The sequence below is a fragment of the Procambarus clarkii genome, chromosome 61 (genome assembly GCF_040958095.1).
Source record: "Procambarus clarkii isolate CNS0578487 chromosome 61, FALCON_Pclarkii_2.0, whole genome shotgun sequence".
Lineage (NCBI taxonomy): Eukaryota > Metazoa > Arthropoda > Malacostraca > Decapoda > Cambaridae > Procambarus > Procambarus clarkii.
The window spans coordinates 16,054,632-16,071,219 of NC_091210.1; the positions used below are offsets into that span (position 1 = coordinate 16,054,632).

Consider the following 16,588-nt stretch of genomic DNA (forward strand, 5'->3'; position numbering starts at 1 on the left):
ATGTTGTGTGGTTGATATAGTGACTAAGCTGATGTTGTGTGGTTGATATAGTGGCTAAGCTGATGTTGTGTGTGGTTGATATAGTGACTAAGCTGATGTTGTGTGTGGTTGATATAGTGGCTAAGCTGATGTTGTGTGTGGTTGATATAGTGGCTAAGCTGATGTTGTGTGTGGTTGATATAGTGACTAAGCTGATGTTGTGTGTGGTTGATATAGTGGCTAAGCTGATGTGTGTGGTTGATATAGTGGCTAAGCTGATGTTGTGTGTGGTTGATATAATGACTAAGCTGATGTTGTGTGTGGTTGATATAATGACTAAGCTGATGTTGTGTGTGGTTGATATAGTGACTAAGCTGATGTTGTGTGTGGTTGATATAATGACTAAGCTGATGTTGTGTGTGGTTGATATAATGACTAAGCTGATGTTGTGTGTGGTTGATATAGTGACTAAGCTGATGTTGTGTGTGGTTGATATAATGACTAAGCTGATGTTGTGTGTGGTTGATATAATGACTAAGCTGATGTTGTGTGTGGTTGATATAGTGACTAAGCTGATGTTGTGTGTGGTTGATATAGTGACTAAGCTGATGTTGTGTGTGGTTGATATAATGACTAAGCTGATGTTGTGTGTGGTTGATATAATGACTAAGCTGATGTTGTGTGTGGTTGATATAGTGACTAAGCTGATGTTGTGTGTGGTTGATATAATGACTAAGCTGATGTGTGTGTGGTTGATATAATGACTAAGCTGATGTTGTGTGTGGTTGATATAGTGACTAAGCTGATGTTGTGTGTGGTTGATATAATGACTAAGCTGATGTGTGTGTGGTTGATATAATGACTAAGCTGATGTTGTGTGTGGTTGATATAGTGACTAAGCTGATGTTGTGTGTGGTTGATATAGTGACTAAGCTGATGTTGTGTGTGGTTGATATAGTGGCTAAGCTGATGTGTGTGGTTGATATAGTGGCTAAACTGATGTTGTGTGTGGTTGATATAGTGGCTAAGCTGATGTTGTGTGTGGTTGATATAGTGGCTAAGCTGATGTTGTGTGTGGTTGATATAGTGGCTAAGCTGATGTTGTGTGTGGTTGATATAGTGGCTAAGCTGATGTGTGTGGTTGATATAGTGGCTAAGCTGATGTGTGTGGTTGATATAGTGGCTAAGCTGATGTTGTGTGGTTACAGGTCCAGACACGTCCTACAGGAGGCCGGCCAGAGACCGGGGATGCTGTAGCATTAACTTCCTCAAATATGTCATCTTCATCTTCAATTTCATATTTCTGGTAAGTTGTCATTTTTGTAGGGGGGGGGACGACCCTTCGCCGCGGTGATGAGGATATATTGCATCCTGCGGAGACCTTTTTAAGCTTCGACATGTATGTTTTTTGTATATTTATATCGTACTATACTCTTCTGTTATGCATATACACACTCGCACACTCACTCACTCACTCTAGATTGGGGGAGGGGTTTACCCAGCTTTTCCCTGGTATAAAGAAATGTTACAAATATATAACGGGTAGTAGATGATATGTGAATCCATGTAGGGGGCTCTACAAGGCTTCCCCGGGTGCTGTATATCCTCTTCTTCGAAGCCAAGGGTCCCTACAAACACAACCATTGGTAGTACCTACCGCCCACTATTTACATATGTACATACAATATACATAAAGATACAGTATGTTTATCCGAGCACCCGCCACTTAAATACACCTGCTGGCAAAAGTGATATAAATTATCTTGCTGAGAGGACGTAGATGGAGCGAGGCGTGAGTTGATCTGCTGACTCTGCATTTATCAAACCATTTCCCGGGAGATTACAGCAGGTGCCCAATGTTGCAGCAGCAGCAGCAGCAGCAGCAGTAGTAGTAGCAGCAGCAGCAGCAGCAGCAGCAGCAGCAGCAGCAGCAGTAGTAGTAGTAGCAGCAGCAGCCCCCCTGATATGACCCACCAGGAGGCAGGTGTAGTGGCACTCTGGTCCCAGGCGTGAGTGCCACTTATTTCCTCTAGATAAGTGCCGTTCCTGGTTTTATAGCGGCAAACAGTGTGCTTGTGTGAAGTGGGTGGTTTATTTGCTTTGATTTGGAGCTGTTGGTCGTGCTACTCGTGCCTTTGCGAGTGCTTGTACCCGGGAACTGAGCTCTAGTTCTTGGGTCTCGGTTTCTCAGTTCTCGTGGAATGAAGTTGTGCTCTGGTATGTCCATCAGACTCGCCTAAGGTTTCAACTTACACCGGAGTCTTCTCGTTCAGTGTCCACTTTTCTGCATGTCTTGGTATCGTGTATGTTGTGATTATGTCTCTTCACAACTCAACCAACCTTCAACCCCTTCACTGCTCAGACTCCTAATATTATGTTGGTTGTAAAACGCTTTAGCTCTGCCCCCAGCCACCACCTATCCTACCACACCCCCTTCCAAGTTCAAGTATGTTTATTGAGATAAGCAAGAAATAATCGACTTGAGAATGGTCCAGGACGGACCGAAACGTCGTCGTCCCTTCAACTTCTAGTGTGTGGTCTGGTCAACATAAGCAAGAAATACATCTCAAAGGGATAGAGTAGCTTAGGCTGTTTCTACCCCCCACCCCCTTCCACCTGTCACCCACGTCCTCTCAAGGAATTATTATTTGCTTGGGCAGCTTCACGCTCTGGCAGCGTGCAGATGTGCAGGAGACCCCTGCTTAGAGCCCAGCTTAGAGCCCAGCTTAGAGCCCAGCTTAGCCCTGCCTTACTGTGTTTATTTGGCCTAAGTCTTCAACCAAATGTGAGACGGCGAGGGGCAATAGTCCATTGGCACTACGCCACCTCACTCATCGCTCCCATGATGAATTGATGATAACTATAATGATGTATTTACAAATTATGCACAGGAGCGTATTAAGTGGTCCTGGAGGCACATCAGAATTTTCGCAATGTCTATGGGTTTAGATTTATACTATGTCACTTCCACAGTGCATAGTGTAGCTGCCGACTGATCACTCGACTAAAGGGGATTGAGGCGCTTACATATACAAAATCAAATTGTAATGCCATCACATTTCTGGCATAATTGATGCATTATGTAGTAAATGAAGCGAGTGATAGATGCGGGAGAGGGGTGGGTGATGAGGAAGAGGGGATAGATAATGAGGGGATAGGTTGAGAGAGAGAGAAAGCAAGAGAGTACGGGTTAGACAGGCCACAGGTAGACAGACAGCAACGGACTAGCCAGATATGGACAGGGCGTCACCCCCACATGTTGGTACACCCCGCCTTGCTGCTGGTGCTCTTCCTCTGACTCCTACACCTTAGGCTACACTCGCCCCACAACAGTATTAAGTTTTAGTCTTAGTGTTTTTCCTGCCCGAAACGCTTTGCGTAATAGTGGCTTTAGGCATTGTATGTACTAGCTCTATCTATAAATCCATCAATGTTTTGTATCTCACCTTGTATGTATGTACTTTACCTGAATAAATATTTGTATTTTGTATTTGTACCGTGTATGGGTGACAGGGTGTCCGTGTCTGAATGGACAGGTTGTTTGTATATTTAGAAATATTATAATATTAGGTTGTATTTTTAGAAATGAACGAGCCATTAGTCACGCCCTGGGCTCTGACATCAGCAGTTTAGTTTAGTTTATTTAAGTTCTCATGATCTGCCACTCTGAATTAATGCAACTTCTTTCCCTAATCAGAAACGTACAAGCCCAAACAACCCAGAAAAATTGACCTCTTGTATGCACCAAGTCCGATGCATAGAAATAGTGCTTGAATTTGTACTAATACGTCGCATTTTTATCGGAGTGGTCAATTGATTAAAAAATTTCGACGTATTAACGCGAGAGGATGTGCTGGCAGAGAGGTCGCCGGACTCGGCTAGTTGTGCTTGCGGGGGTTGAGCTCTGGCTCTTTGGTCCCGTCATAAGGTGTCATGGTGGCTATTATTTATTTATTTATTTATTTATTTATTTATGCATATATAAGAATGTACATAAGGAATGTGAGGATACAAATATGGTAATTACAGTCTTGTAAAGCCACTAGCACGCGCAGCGTTTCGGGCAGGTCCTTAATCTAAGAAAATTTTAAGGAGGTAAATACTTGCAAAATTATAGACAAAAAATGATAACAGATTACATGAAATGAAAAAAAGATGAGAGAAAATTGTAGGTACAGTATATTAAAGCACATAGGTAGCTAAGATTGATTGCAATGACAGCTTGAATGGTAGTTGACAAAAAAATTGGTAGGCATAATACAGCAGAAACAATATAAGATTGGTTGCAATGACAGCTTGAATGGTAGTTGACAAAAATTGGTAGTCACAATACAGCATATGGCTAGCACATATGGCGTTATCATTTTCTAGGACGGCGTTGAGTCAGTCTGATTCAATGAATGGTTTCTATATAGGTCAGCTTACGGCAGCCTTGTGCTCTTAAGCAGATTCCTGGAAGATCAGCACATTGGGTTACCGCGGCAAGCAAGCCTAATTGTGACTTATATCATATGGAAGGTGTTTTTTTTAAGTTCATTTATTATGCACCCTATACCCATCTAGTGGGTGGTATGGAAAGGGTTACAGAGGCACATAATGGGCTCAATAACTGACCCACACAGTTCATTTAGCTAAGCAAGTTACAATTTTGATGAGCTAGTTACAAGAACATTGCTAGATGACAAAGCCAGAGTGAATGGTGGGTGGGGGGGGGGTATGGTGTGAAAATCCTAGTCCGGCTTCAGTGGAAACCTCAGGAAACCCTCGTGTTCAGTAGAACTCCAGGCTGCGATCCTTTTGACCATGTCGTGGCCTGGTTGTCTGGGGCATGTGCATGGGAATACCCTCCGCATAGGTTCGAAGCCTCATCACAGCTCCTACAGTTGCATATTGGCTTGGGGACCATTCAAGCTTGTTCGCATTTGTGTTGCTCACGTGGCCCTCACAAAGTGAGGTGATTCGATGAAATAACTATGCCCAAGCTTACCACCAAGTGCTGTCGGGATGTCGGGGGTATAGCCTCAGCTACCAATGTCTTTCGTACGGTCACAGTGGGTCAAGTGGTTAAGGTACCATGTAAGCTAGGTGCACTATGCAACTGGCTGTCTGGGTTTGAGTCACTTCTGGGGTGTGAAGTTTTCAGTTGCATATTGGCTTGATACAATACATCACATTAGTGTGATTACTCTTCTTCTTGCCTTCTTATTTTTTCTTATTTTTTTTTCTTCTTTATTATTTATTATTAGTATTATTATAATACACACAAATCACAATAGTGAGACAGTATATCAAATGAACAAATCCACAAGGGCCTTGATGACAGGTTCGTTTCAACACTCGGCACATAGGTTCGAACCCTCATAAAGGCCTTTGTGGATTTGATCAAATAATAATAGGGTAAAAGGTATGCCCCGTTTCAGGGATACATTGCATGGATAACCTGTTGCAGTAATGTGTGTTTTATCCTGCAGCTTGGCGGGTGTGCTGTGCTTGGGGTGGCCATCTGGACGCTGGCGCAGAAGCACACGTATGTGGCTCTTCTCACAACTGCCACATATGCCGCCACCGCTTACCTCCTCCTCCTGGCTGGCATTATTGTCGTCTTCGCTGCCTTGCTCGCCTGCTGTGCCATCCTCAGGGAGGACCGCTGCTACTTGCTTGTGGTGAGTTAATTGACTGTTGTGGGTTGCATCTAGCAGAATGGTTAGTTGTTGGCCAGAGGGATTAGAAGCAGCCCAACAGATTTCCTGTCCCTTTCAATGGGTCATGCAAATGGGACCTGGGTACAATCCCTTGGTAGGACAGGCAAGTTTGCTTTCATAACTTATGCCTCTGTTCACCTAGCAATTCAATAGGTAAACAAATCCACAAGGGCCGTGACGAGGATTCGAACCTGCGTCCGGGAGCATCCCAGACACTGCCTTAGTCGACTGAGCTACGACAGGGTTAAAAGGGTTGAAACCGAAGTTCTACTGAACTTACTGGATCCCATAGCCTCTCCGAGGCACAAACCAGGCTTTTACACAACCCCTTGTGGATTTGTTCATTTGATGCATCATGTTAGTGTTGCATCCGTGGTCTCTGTGGTGTAGTGGTAAGACACTCGCCTGGCGTTCCGCGAGCGCTATGTCATGGGTTCGTATCCTGGCCGGGGAGGATTTACTGGGCGCAATTCCTTAACTGTAGCCTCTGTTTAACGCAACAGTAAAATGTGTACTTGGATGAAAAAACGATTCTTCGCGGCAGGGATCGTATTCCAGGGACCTGCCCAAAACGCTACGCGTACTAGTGGCTGTACAAGAATGTAACAACACTTGTATATATCTCAAAAAAAAAAAAAAAAAAAAAAAAAAAAAAAAAAGTGTGATCTCTGTGTGTGAATTCAATAGGTACTTGAGAGCTGGTCAATAGTTGTGGGTTCAATCCTGGGGAAGGTCAGTAGTTGGTTTAGGACTGTAGGGGGGTCGTCTACTAACCTAAGTATAGGCTTCCTGACCCCAACAACAGGAATTAAACCAACAATACCATCTTACCCTCAACACTATTTAATATTATTCACCAAAACTTAAAGACCAAAACTCTGTTAAATTTTGAAATCCAGCTGAAAAATATCTTCAGGGTAAATAGGGGGACCTTTGACAAGCAGCCATTTTCCTGTCCTTGTTGAGGCCACTTGAGCATTAGTGGCCCTCGGGCAAATTCAAGTAAATACATTACAGGTATTACAATTGTTTATAGCTAGACGAGTGTTCTCTATAGACCAATGTTTCCTGGCATGCACAGATGGTTTTCTTTACAATACAATACAATACAATTTTATTTAGGTAAGGTACATACATACAATAAATATTTACAAGGATTGACTTATAGGTATAGCTAGTACATACAATGCCTAAAGCCACTATTACGCAAAGCGTTTCGGGCATGATAAACTTAAATGACAAGCTTAATACTAATTGAGCATAATGAGTAGAATGAAAACAAGAAATGAAAACATAGATGAAAAAGCAGCACAAATACAATTATGTCGACAAACAGCGCTCTTTAAAGAAAAAAAGACATTGGTTGACAATAGAAGGGTAAGGTAGGTTACAGGGAATTTATTAGGTATAGCTTCGCTTTTAACTTAAACTGGTTGAGAGAGGTACAGTCTTTAACATGGTAAAGTCTGTATGGTACAGTCTTTAACTTTGGTAACTGCAGTTGTGACTGGAAGTCCCATCACTACCAGATCTGTATACTGTATAAGGCCTGGAATACACTTGGGTTGGCAGAGTGATTAGAAAGTCTGTGGCATTCATAGCTAGTTGTTTAGATACTCAGGATAGCAAGTGTTGAGACTGCATACAACTAGGAAGGATTTGATTTTCTAAACTGTACCTATCATGATCTCTTAATGTCTGTTGGTACTATTTTTGGTAGCACTAAAGTATTTTCATAGGTTATATTATTCCTGGTTTGCTGTTAGATAAGTCTTAAGTTTAATACCCTGACTGTTACTTGTCTCTTAATTCTTTGTATTATTTTCATGGCATCCAGACTTTCATGTTCTGGATGCTAAACTAAATTAAACCTTCCTGTTTTCCTCTGCTGTGCCTATTGTGGCTATCTGGGATGTTAAAAACATGTATAGTGTTGAAATTTTTAACAGGTGCAGCAGGTAACATCAGTGCAACGGTAAGACCACAACATGTCTTGCAGCATAGTAATCGTTCTCTTTTTATGCCTACTATATACTGTATTCCTTGCAGTACACATTTCTTCTGCTGCTGGTGTTCCTGATAGAAGCAGTGGCCGGAGTATTGGCCTACGTGTATGAGGAACAGGTTATGGCCGAGCTCTCCCACACCCTCACCTCCACCTTCAACAACAACTATATGATAGACCCAGACGTCACTCAGGCCATAGATCAGATGCAGATAGAGGTACTGTACTGTAATGTAATTTGTATACTTACACTCGTCAAACTCACTTTTGAACTCGTGAATGCAAGAATATTTATTCATCTACACAAAGTATTTGTATATTGAGGTTAATTCTAATTGTATTATTATTAATATGGAACTAGCTATGCTGGGCCATAGATTTAAAATATTTGTACAGTAAAACTAATAATAATAATTTAATGAGGGGTTTGAACCTATGTGGTGGGTGTTCCCATGCCTTAGCAACTAGATCATGATATAATAAAAGGATTGCAACCCGGAGTTCTACCGAATTAATGTTTGTTCATGTTATGTTCGTGTGTGGGAACACTCACTGCATAGATTCAAACCCTCATCACTGCTCCTACGGATTTTCTCATTGATGCAATCACGTTAGTGTGATTACTTTGTGTATAATATTGATACTTATTAAAACACTTATGTGAGGTAGCTTCAAACTTTTCCATTTTTCTTGCTAGTTGCACTATGCCTTGGCAGCCTTGACAGGCCGCTCCTGCCCTTAGTGCCAAAATGGTCACCTATAATACACCTATAATATAGCAGTGTCTTCTGCTTATGTTGGAGGTAATTAAGGGTAGTAGATACCCAGGCACCAGTACAGGTGAGATATCGATAAACGAGATCATAATAGTTATTGAGGCAGGGTGAAGTATGTAGTATCTGATTTTAGAAAATGAAAATTGGTTACTTCTTTATTTTTCCTTGACATTTGTTTACTTCTTTTCAGTACCACTGTTGCGGGGCCTTAACCTTCAGCCAATGGGGAGACAGCCAATGGTTGCGTGAAAACCCAGGCATCAATAACACTGTTCCAGACTCCTGCTGCAAGACTCCCTCACCTTACTGTGGTGTCAGGAATCATCCTTCCAACATTTGGTACAATGTAAATATCAGTATGTTCTCTCGTATGGTAAAATGTTTAAATGAGGTTGACTCACGCTTATTATACTCTTATGGTACAGTCTTTGTTCACAACATATTTACTGGCTTCCTGTCCCTGAATGCGGGGAAGATTATTATTATTTATTATTTTTACAATGGTGGGTATAGGAACAGACAACTTTGACAAATTTTTCCCTGAAACACGACCTGCCAATTAATTTACAAACGGGTATTTGATTACTATTGGGTGAGCAGAAGTAAACAGTTGAGGATTGCAACTAGTCAATCCTCCCTAGCCAAGACTTGAACCCAGACCAATTTGTTTGTAAGGTGTTGGGTAAGTGTGTGACCATTATGCCATCAAGGACTTATCTAAGTGGCTTAGGGAGGGAAGGAAGTTGATGGGGTCTTAATAAGTTCATCCAGGTGTCTTGGCATTTGCAGCTTTGGTGGTTGTGGTTCCATAAGTATTATTATACTGTACTTGGGTTATCTTGAGATGATTTCGGGGCTTAGCGTCCCCGCGGCCCGGTCCTCAACCAGGCCTCCTTTTTGTTACACACCCCCAGGAAGCAGCCCGTAGCAGCTGTCTAACTCCCAGGTACCTATTTACTGCTAGGTAACAGGGGCATCTGGGTGAAAGAAACATTTAGCCCATTTGTCTCCGCCTCCACCGGGGATCGAACCCGGAACCTCAGGACTACGAATCCGAAGCGCTGTCCACCCAGCTGGAGAAAAGCATTTCGTATTCTTTGTTCTATATTTAAACTTGGCAATTTACATTTTTTGCTTCTTTGTTTCTCCACTTTCAAACTCTGGAAAAGTAGAGTAAATTTAAGATATTTATCTTATTCAGTACTGTATTTTCAAGTCTCAGTTGGGACTTGAATCAAGGCTTGATTATACAGAACAATTAAAAATGTAATAAATATGGTTGAATACAGTAAGATTTTGTACTTTTTTTCTTATTTTCATATACAAGGGTTCTTAAATCCTTGTACAGCCACTAGCAAGCATAGCGTTTCAGGCAAGTCCTCAATCCTATGTTCTCCGGAATAGGACCCTACCAAGTCGTTTAACAGCCAGGTACCCATTTTACTGTTAGGTAAACAGAGGCTACAGTTAAGGATTGACGCTCCGTAAATCCTTCCCGGCCAGGATACGAGCCCAGAACAAAGCGCTCGCGAAACGCCAGGCGAGCATCTTGCCAACTACATCATAGGGATTGTTTAACAAGGTAATGTAAAATATGTGTGCCACAATATAGCTGTACTTTTGTTAACACAAGATTTTAATTTAAAAAACAAAACAGCATTGAATGTAATGAAATGCCAATCTTTGGGCAAGCCTTGGTGGCTCCCTGAAGCTATATGCTGAGATGGTTACCATCTAATGGGTCACATCAGTTCTAGAGGCCAACTGGGGACCGGAGCTAGAACCCAGCCCACCCTCACAGAAGCGCAGGAAGTGGTAACATTTATTTATATAAATATCAACACCATATATACATTAAATAGTATATATATATAGATTTAAGAATGTTAGACACATTCGGCAAGTCATTGATGTACAGTATATAAGAAATAGGAAAGGTCCTAAGATGCTGCTTTTGTAGCACTTTTACGGTTAATAATAGTAGGAGAGGTTGTCATTGATGGCTACATATTAATGTCTGTTATTAAGATGTGATTGGATACCAAGACAGGGCAAGGTATGTACTTGGTATCTAATTTTAAAGATAATGCCTACAATTTTATGAACCTTTGTTTCATTTTTGTACTGTATATGGCAATGGAAATTCAGCTTATCAATGTGAACAGTAAGGGCTGTCCTATCATCTTTGTTCTTAATTTGGGGTTAATAGAGGCATCGGGTAAAAGTAAACATACTGAAATGTCTTTGTCCCGAGTGGAAGTCAAACTCAAGACCTTACCTCTGAGGAATAACTCTTCTACATTTTATGCTGTATTTTAACCTATGCTTTATTAAGAATCATGATAAATTGAAGGTTCTTCTTTGCCAGGGCTGTATCCATCAGTTTGAAGACGAGCTTGGTCGACATCTGCTGATTCTTGGGGCAGTTGGTTGTGGTATCTGTCTGATTCAGGTCTTTGGGATGATCCTCTCCTGCTGTCTCTACATAAAACTAAAGGATGTTGATGAAAATTATTTTTAAGGGACACATAAACTGAATGTTAGAAATAAATATGGTATGAGAAAATGGGCATTAATTTAGGCAAAAGCTTTGCAGTAAAAAGCAAATGTATACTGTACAAGGTATTCATTACTACCAATATTTTAAGAAATTGGGAATAGGATTTAGAGAACACATTCAGTATGAGAAGGAATACCTGAAATTTGAATTCAGTTTGAAGAGAAAAGCCAAAAAACTATTTAGGGAATGCATCTTATTATTTTTTAGAAATTGTTATTAGTTTTTTATAGAAAATACACACAAATTAGCTGTCCTAGGAGGGCTTGATTAGATCTTCATGAAGCAGCAGTGGCAGCAGAAATTGCAAGTAACATGTATATGATAAAGATAGTGAAGCTAGGAAATTTACAATTTAAAGCAAGAATAAAAATAATGGCCATTTTAGAATAATCTACCGACGAATTTATTATGGGAAAATTGGTTTAAAGCCTTTTATAACATATAGAACTCAGAAGCACCTTTGGTATGCTTTGAGAGTTAGAGGCACTCGTGGTAATTTTGAAAAATAGTAAATTGTCTACAAATAACATAGAATAAATGATGTCGCATAACCCAGTGCCAAAAGTCCATCGGTACAATTCAATAAATGATACCGATAATGAAATGGTACTTAAAATGATGCCTAGCATAAGATAAATAAGGTTTAAGAAAAATAAATATTGGCAAGAGATTAAGGGTAGAAATAAATTGGCTTAATGAGTTTATTTCGTTAAATCTAAATACAGTGTATGCATAAAGAGGATGAAAATATTTTTCATTACTATATTCCTCCCTAGCCTATTAAAAATAAAAAATCTGTCATGAGAATTAATGAGAGAATTTATTTTAAACAGATTTATTTTCGTATGGCAATTTCCACATCTAATGAAATAAATTATATCATGACTACGTAACTGAAAAGATAAAATAAAGTTTTGATACAACGTAATCTACATATATATTTTGTGTATACAGTAATTTTATTTTAGATGTATATTGAAACATTAAACTATAAAGAATTGTAGCATAATATTTAGGACTTTTGAAATACACGGTGACACTGACAATGCTGTTCTTCCCAACTTGTTGCTATCTTTTGATAATTGCCGTTATAAAAGTCTCGGATCTTTATTTTAATGTAATTATTACAGATTGTCATTCCCTTATATTTAAAACACTGTAGTTATTACAAATTATTGTTAGCTTACTTTAATATACAGTACTGCAATTATTACAAATTGTTGTTCCGTTGGTGTAAAACTGCAGCTATTACAGGTTGTCCTTTCCTGTCTTTGTTACACAGAAATTATTTTTTTATATTAAATACGATAGCTGTATGGCATGTAATGTAGTTTAATATTATGAAGTATATCGACTGTGTTAGCACACTGGAAATTTGATGAGTGAGATTCCATTAATAGTGTGTGTACTTATTGACTGCAAGATGAACAAAGCTTAACAAGAAATAGATTATACATTTTTTTGTTAAGCTACAACCAATGTTTATTATAATGTGCATGTGAGAGCTATGTTATAATTTAATGTACTGTACAGTACTATATTTCTGAGTACTTCTATGTGGTAGTCTCATTGTATATATGTAAATATTGTATGTGTAAGATATAGTACATAAACAAGGATAAAAATTCCTTATATGGAAAAATGTCAAAATTATGCAGTGTTTTTAATACTGTACTGTAATTTGTTTTAATTTAAAAGTAATGCAATGTGCAATCCAGTATATAGAGCTGCCATTGCCTGTGTGATATTACAGAAAGATTTAATGTATTTATTGATGAAAAAACAATGTATATAGTTTTTAATATAAATTAATACAAAATGGGTGTATAGAACACAACATTTTCAGCAAGTAAGGAGATACAGTAGCCGATTTAGTATGAGATTATTATTTGAGTTAAATCAAATCTATTAGTACTTAAAACTTATCAGACTATTTTAATATAACTATATTACTGTGTTTGTCGTATATGAATACTGTACTGTTACAGTCGAGATATTGCATTGCAGTTTAAGTATAGCTGCGCTAAAGTGTATCCAGCTTGTGTATGTACACTGAGTTTACTTCAGAACTGGATAATGTTCAGGACTAAAGTATACTTGCTGGTTGGTCAGTAAGCTATTGTGGTGGCCTTAATAACCCTCCAGAAGTTGATAGACCTTAAACCCAACACCCAATTAAAATGTTTGCCTTTGTTTATTAATGAAAATAAAGTATCCATCATAAAGCATTGTTTAAACATGTAAAATATTATTAGAAATCTAGGACTACAGTAAATGCTTTTAGACTGTTAAATAATAATAGATTAAGGGTACAGTACTAAAATAAATTTGGTATATAATGTAATTAATTTCCAACTGCTGTACTGTATTGATTTAAAAAAAAAAAATGGCAACAATTGATAACAAAAATGTAAATTAAATAAAATACAGTACAGTCTTCAGATTATCCATGTTACATTCTTTAACAGCAGGACAAGCAAGTTCTTATTAAATATCATACCATGGGTCCCAAGAAAGTTGGTGGTAAAGTTCAATCTAAGAAAATAGTAGCGAGGGTGATGACAGGAAAAAACAAGAGTTCATTCGTAAATATGAAGATGGTATGTAGGTTGTAAATCTAGCTAGGTAGTATACAAATCTTCAATTTAATCATTAAATTTAATCATTAAATAAGAAAATGTGTACAGTATGCAAAGAACTGCAAAGTTTTGCTGAAAAGACTCGCCCAGATAAAACTGTAGCAGGCCGTTGCATTAACCTTTTAGATGACAATGTGATGTCTCACTACAGTCTTAAAACGTAGGGAAAACAATTGTCTATTGACAGATAATAAGACAAGCAAGCAGTGAGCCACAACCAAGTCCTAGTGGTATGTCTGCAAAACATAGGAGAGTGTACCCCAGAAATATCATCACTGCCTGATGTTATAATGGAAGAGGAATCCTCTTCCAAACATTAGTGCCTCTCCTCCTCCCTCCCGTCTCCCATGCACCAACAAGAATTCACAATAAAGGTAAGGTATATTAAAATATTACTATTCTGTATAGAAAAAAATTTGAGTTAATATTTTTGGGTATGTGGAATGGATTATTTCAATTTACATTATTTCTTATGAGAAAATTTGTTTCAGTTTATATATTTTTGGTATATGAACCGTCTCTTGGAACAGATTAAATTTGTAAACCAAAGTGCCACTCTGTACAGGTTAAAACTCTTGGGTCTATTCTGTACAGTGTATGGATTAGCAACTTGACAAGGTTCCTGTTCCCAACAGTGGTATGCCTGGTTGATACCTGGTTGATGGGGTTCTGGGAGTTCTTCTACTCCCCAAGCCCGGCCCGAGGCCAGGCTTGACTTGTGAGAGTTTGGTCCATATACTGTACTAACGTATTGTGGTGATTGTGCACCCCATACTTACTCATCCATTGAATAATAGCACAAAAGGATTACAGAGACCACAAAAGTTCCTAACATTTTCACCCATAAAATAAAAAGTCCTCTAGTTAAACTGAATTTCTATTTGGATATGGTGAAGCTTTGCCAGAAAATTATCTGAATTTCACTTATTCTGTGCTAGTCTGCATTATCCAGCCAAATCTCTGGTTATCTAAATTTGTTTTGATATTGTGAAGTTTTGTAGAAAATTATTCGAACCCAATTTTGGCCAGATAACCCAAATATTCGGTTCAGCAGGCATTGGATAATTGAACTCATACAGTATTACTGTACTACTCACATTTACATTTTAAGCTGTGTAGTAGTTGTTGGCCTTGGTTGTCTAAGGTAAAGAAATGGTGAAAGTCCAAATTTTTACCACTGGTGGTTCCTAGTTTTAGAAATATTTAAATTATAAATGTAGTTCAGATTTGATACTCGATGCCTTAAAAGACAACAGTATTTTATTAGACGATTTATCCTTTCTTCATCTACCTTGCCCTTTATTTGTTACGCTTCACTGTACTTTTCACTCATTTGTACACTTGTCAAAGCAAACCTCATCACTAATTTTCACTGCCATGTGATGAAGAGGTAATTAGCTTGTTTTGTGATGGCTACACTCATCATGCTAGGAACATTAAACAATTTTTTGTCCTAATTAAGACATGACTGGGAGCCACGTGTGTTGAAGCCTGCATTTACCACTCCACTTTGTAGACAAGAAAAATAAATTTAATTTCGTCATAAATATCTGAAGGCCTATTAAGGATTTTTTATTTTTACATAATACAAACTAAACAAGAAATAAATTCTCAACATGCAAAAAATAGGGAACATAGGGAACAAGGGTAAACAAGCCCTAACCTGGGCTTTGGTATATAATCCCTAACCTAACATTTCTTGTATATATAAAATATAAAAATCAGAATAAAAGATTTTGACTTGAGGTCAGGTGCCAGAACCAAATGTTTGTAGTTTCCTATTGTCATGGTCAGGAGATATGTCTAGCTTGTTAAGGACCCTCCTAGGCCAATGACTGACATTTCCCGGGATGCAACCCACAACAGTTGCCTACCTCATGGATAATCATATATTGTTAGGTGAACAGTCATCAGGTGAAAGGAAATGTGCAGTGCTAATGAGTGCCAGAGACAGCCATCTGCACAACACATTATACTGGTTCTTTGGGGTGCCATTTTCATTGTACAATGGACTATTTATCATATTTTTTATATTAGCACATTGAGACAATAGCATTTGTTGCTTTGGTATATAATCTCTAACCTGTATCATTTGACAATTAAAATCTCGAATGATAGAACTTATCTCAAGCCATGAGTGATGTTCTTGGGTATATTTATATTTTGTAGCTTTGAGTGTCACGTTATTACGTGTGCTTCCGTGTAGGTTCAGTGTGTTCATTTGCAACAGTGGTTATTGCCTGTGACTATCTACCTTCAAATAACAACAGTATAGGTAATCGAGAGCTTCTAAAATATAATTATAATATATAGATTTACTTGTGTGGGTGTATAACACCCAAATACCTAGTCTGCTATTGTGCCATTATAAATAAAGTCATTATTTGTGTATAATGTTTATTTCTATATCCAATGTAAAGCTTATTATGTTTAAAGTGTTTTCTTTTTAACAGGTACAGTACTTAAGGAAATGAAAGTAGTGAAATTTGAGTCTGATATTCATTAATATATGCAGTTTCTGGTCATCCTTCTCATTTAGGGCTAGTAGTAGTAACTATACTACTACTACTACATAACACGTGATCAAACCACATTCAGAATAATAATTTATATCATTATTTTTATTAACAGGTTTGGGTTTATTGGTATGCCATACAGTACAGCACATGTATTAAGTAAAGGTAATACAATGAACACAATGTGTATATTAAAAGCTTTACTCTGTATAAAATACAAGTTAGTCCAGCACACCCATGTCTTGTATTAAAGGCTGGTTGAGAAGTGTCTGAGCTTGGTCTACTTGGAGGGAGTTGTAATTATTATTACAATTAGGAGATAATGATCTTTGAAATTTTCCCAAATCTTTATTATTTACAACTTGTAGGCATATAAAGATAATAAACCTATAAGCATAATTTGATCTATAG

At 38.3% G+C, this 16,588-nt stretch overlaps 1 protein-coding gene across 1 annotated transcript in view; it reads left to right on the forward strand.

Annotated features, from left to right (window-relative positions):
- The window catches only part of LOC123774379 (CD151 antigen), a 40,096-nt gene extending 24,041 nt beyond the window's left edge, over window positions 1-16,055 (forward strand). The window contains exons 2-6 of the mRNA XM_045768591.2: window positions 1,188-1,285; window positions 5,451-5,642; window positions 7,731-7,904; window positions 8,653-8,808; window positions 10,831-16,055. Of these exons, the coding sequence (XP_045624547.1) occupies window positions 1,188-1,285; window positions 5,451-5,642; window positions 7,731-7,904; window positions 8,653-8,808; window positions 10,831-10,983 (773 nt within the window). The 3' untranslated portion in view covers window positions 10,984-16,055. The remainder of the gene's footprint in view (window positions 1-1,187; window positions 1,286-5,450; window positions 5,643-7,730; window positions 7,905-8,652; window positions 8,809-10,830) is intronic.
- The last annotated feature ends 533 nt before the right edge of the window (window positions 16,056-16,588 follow it).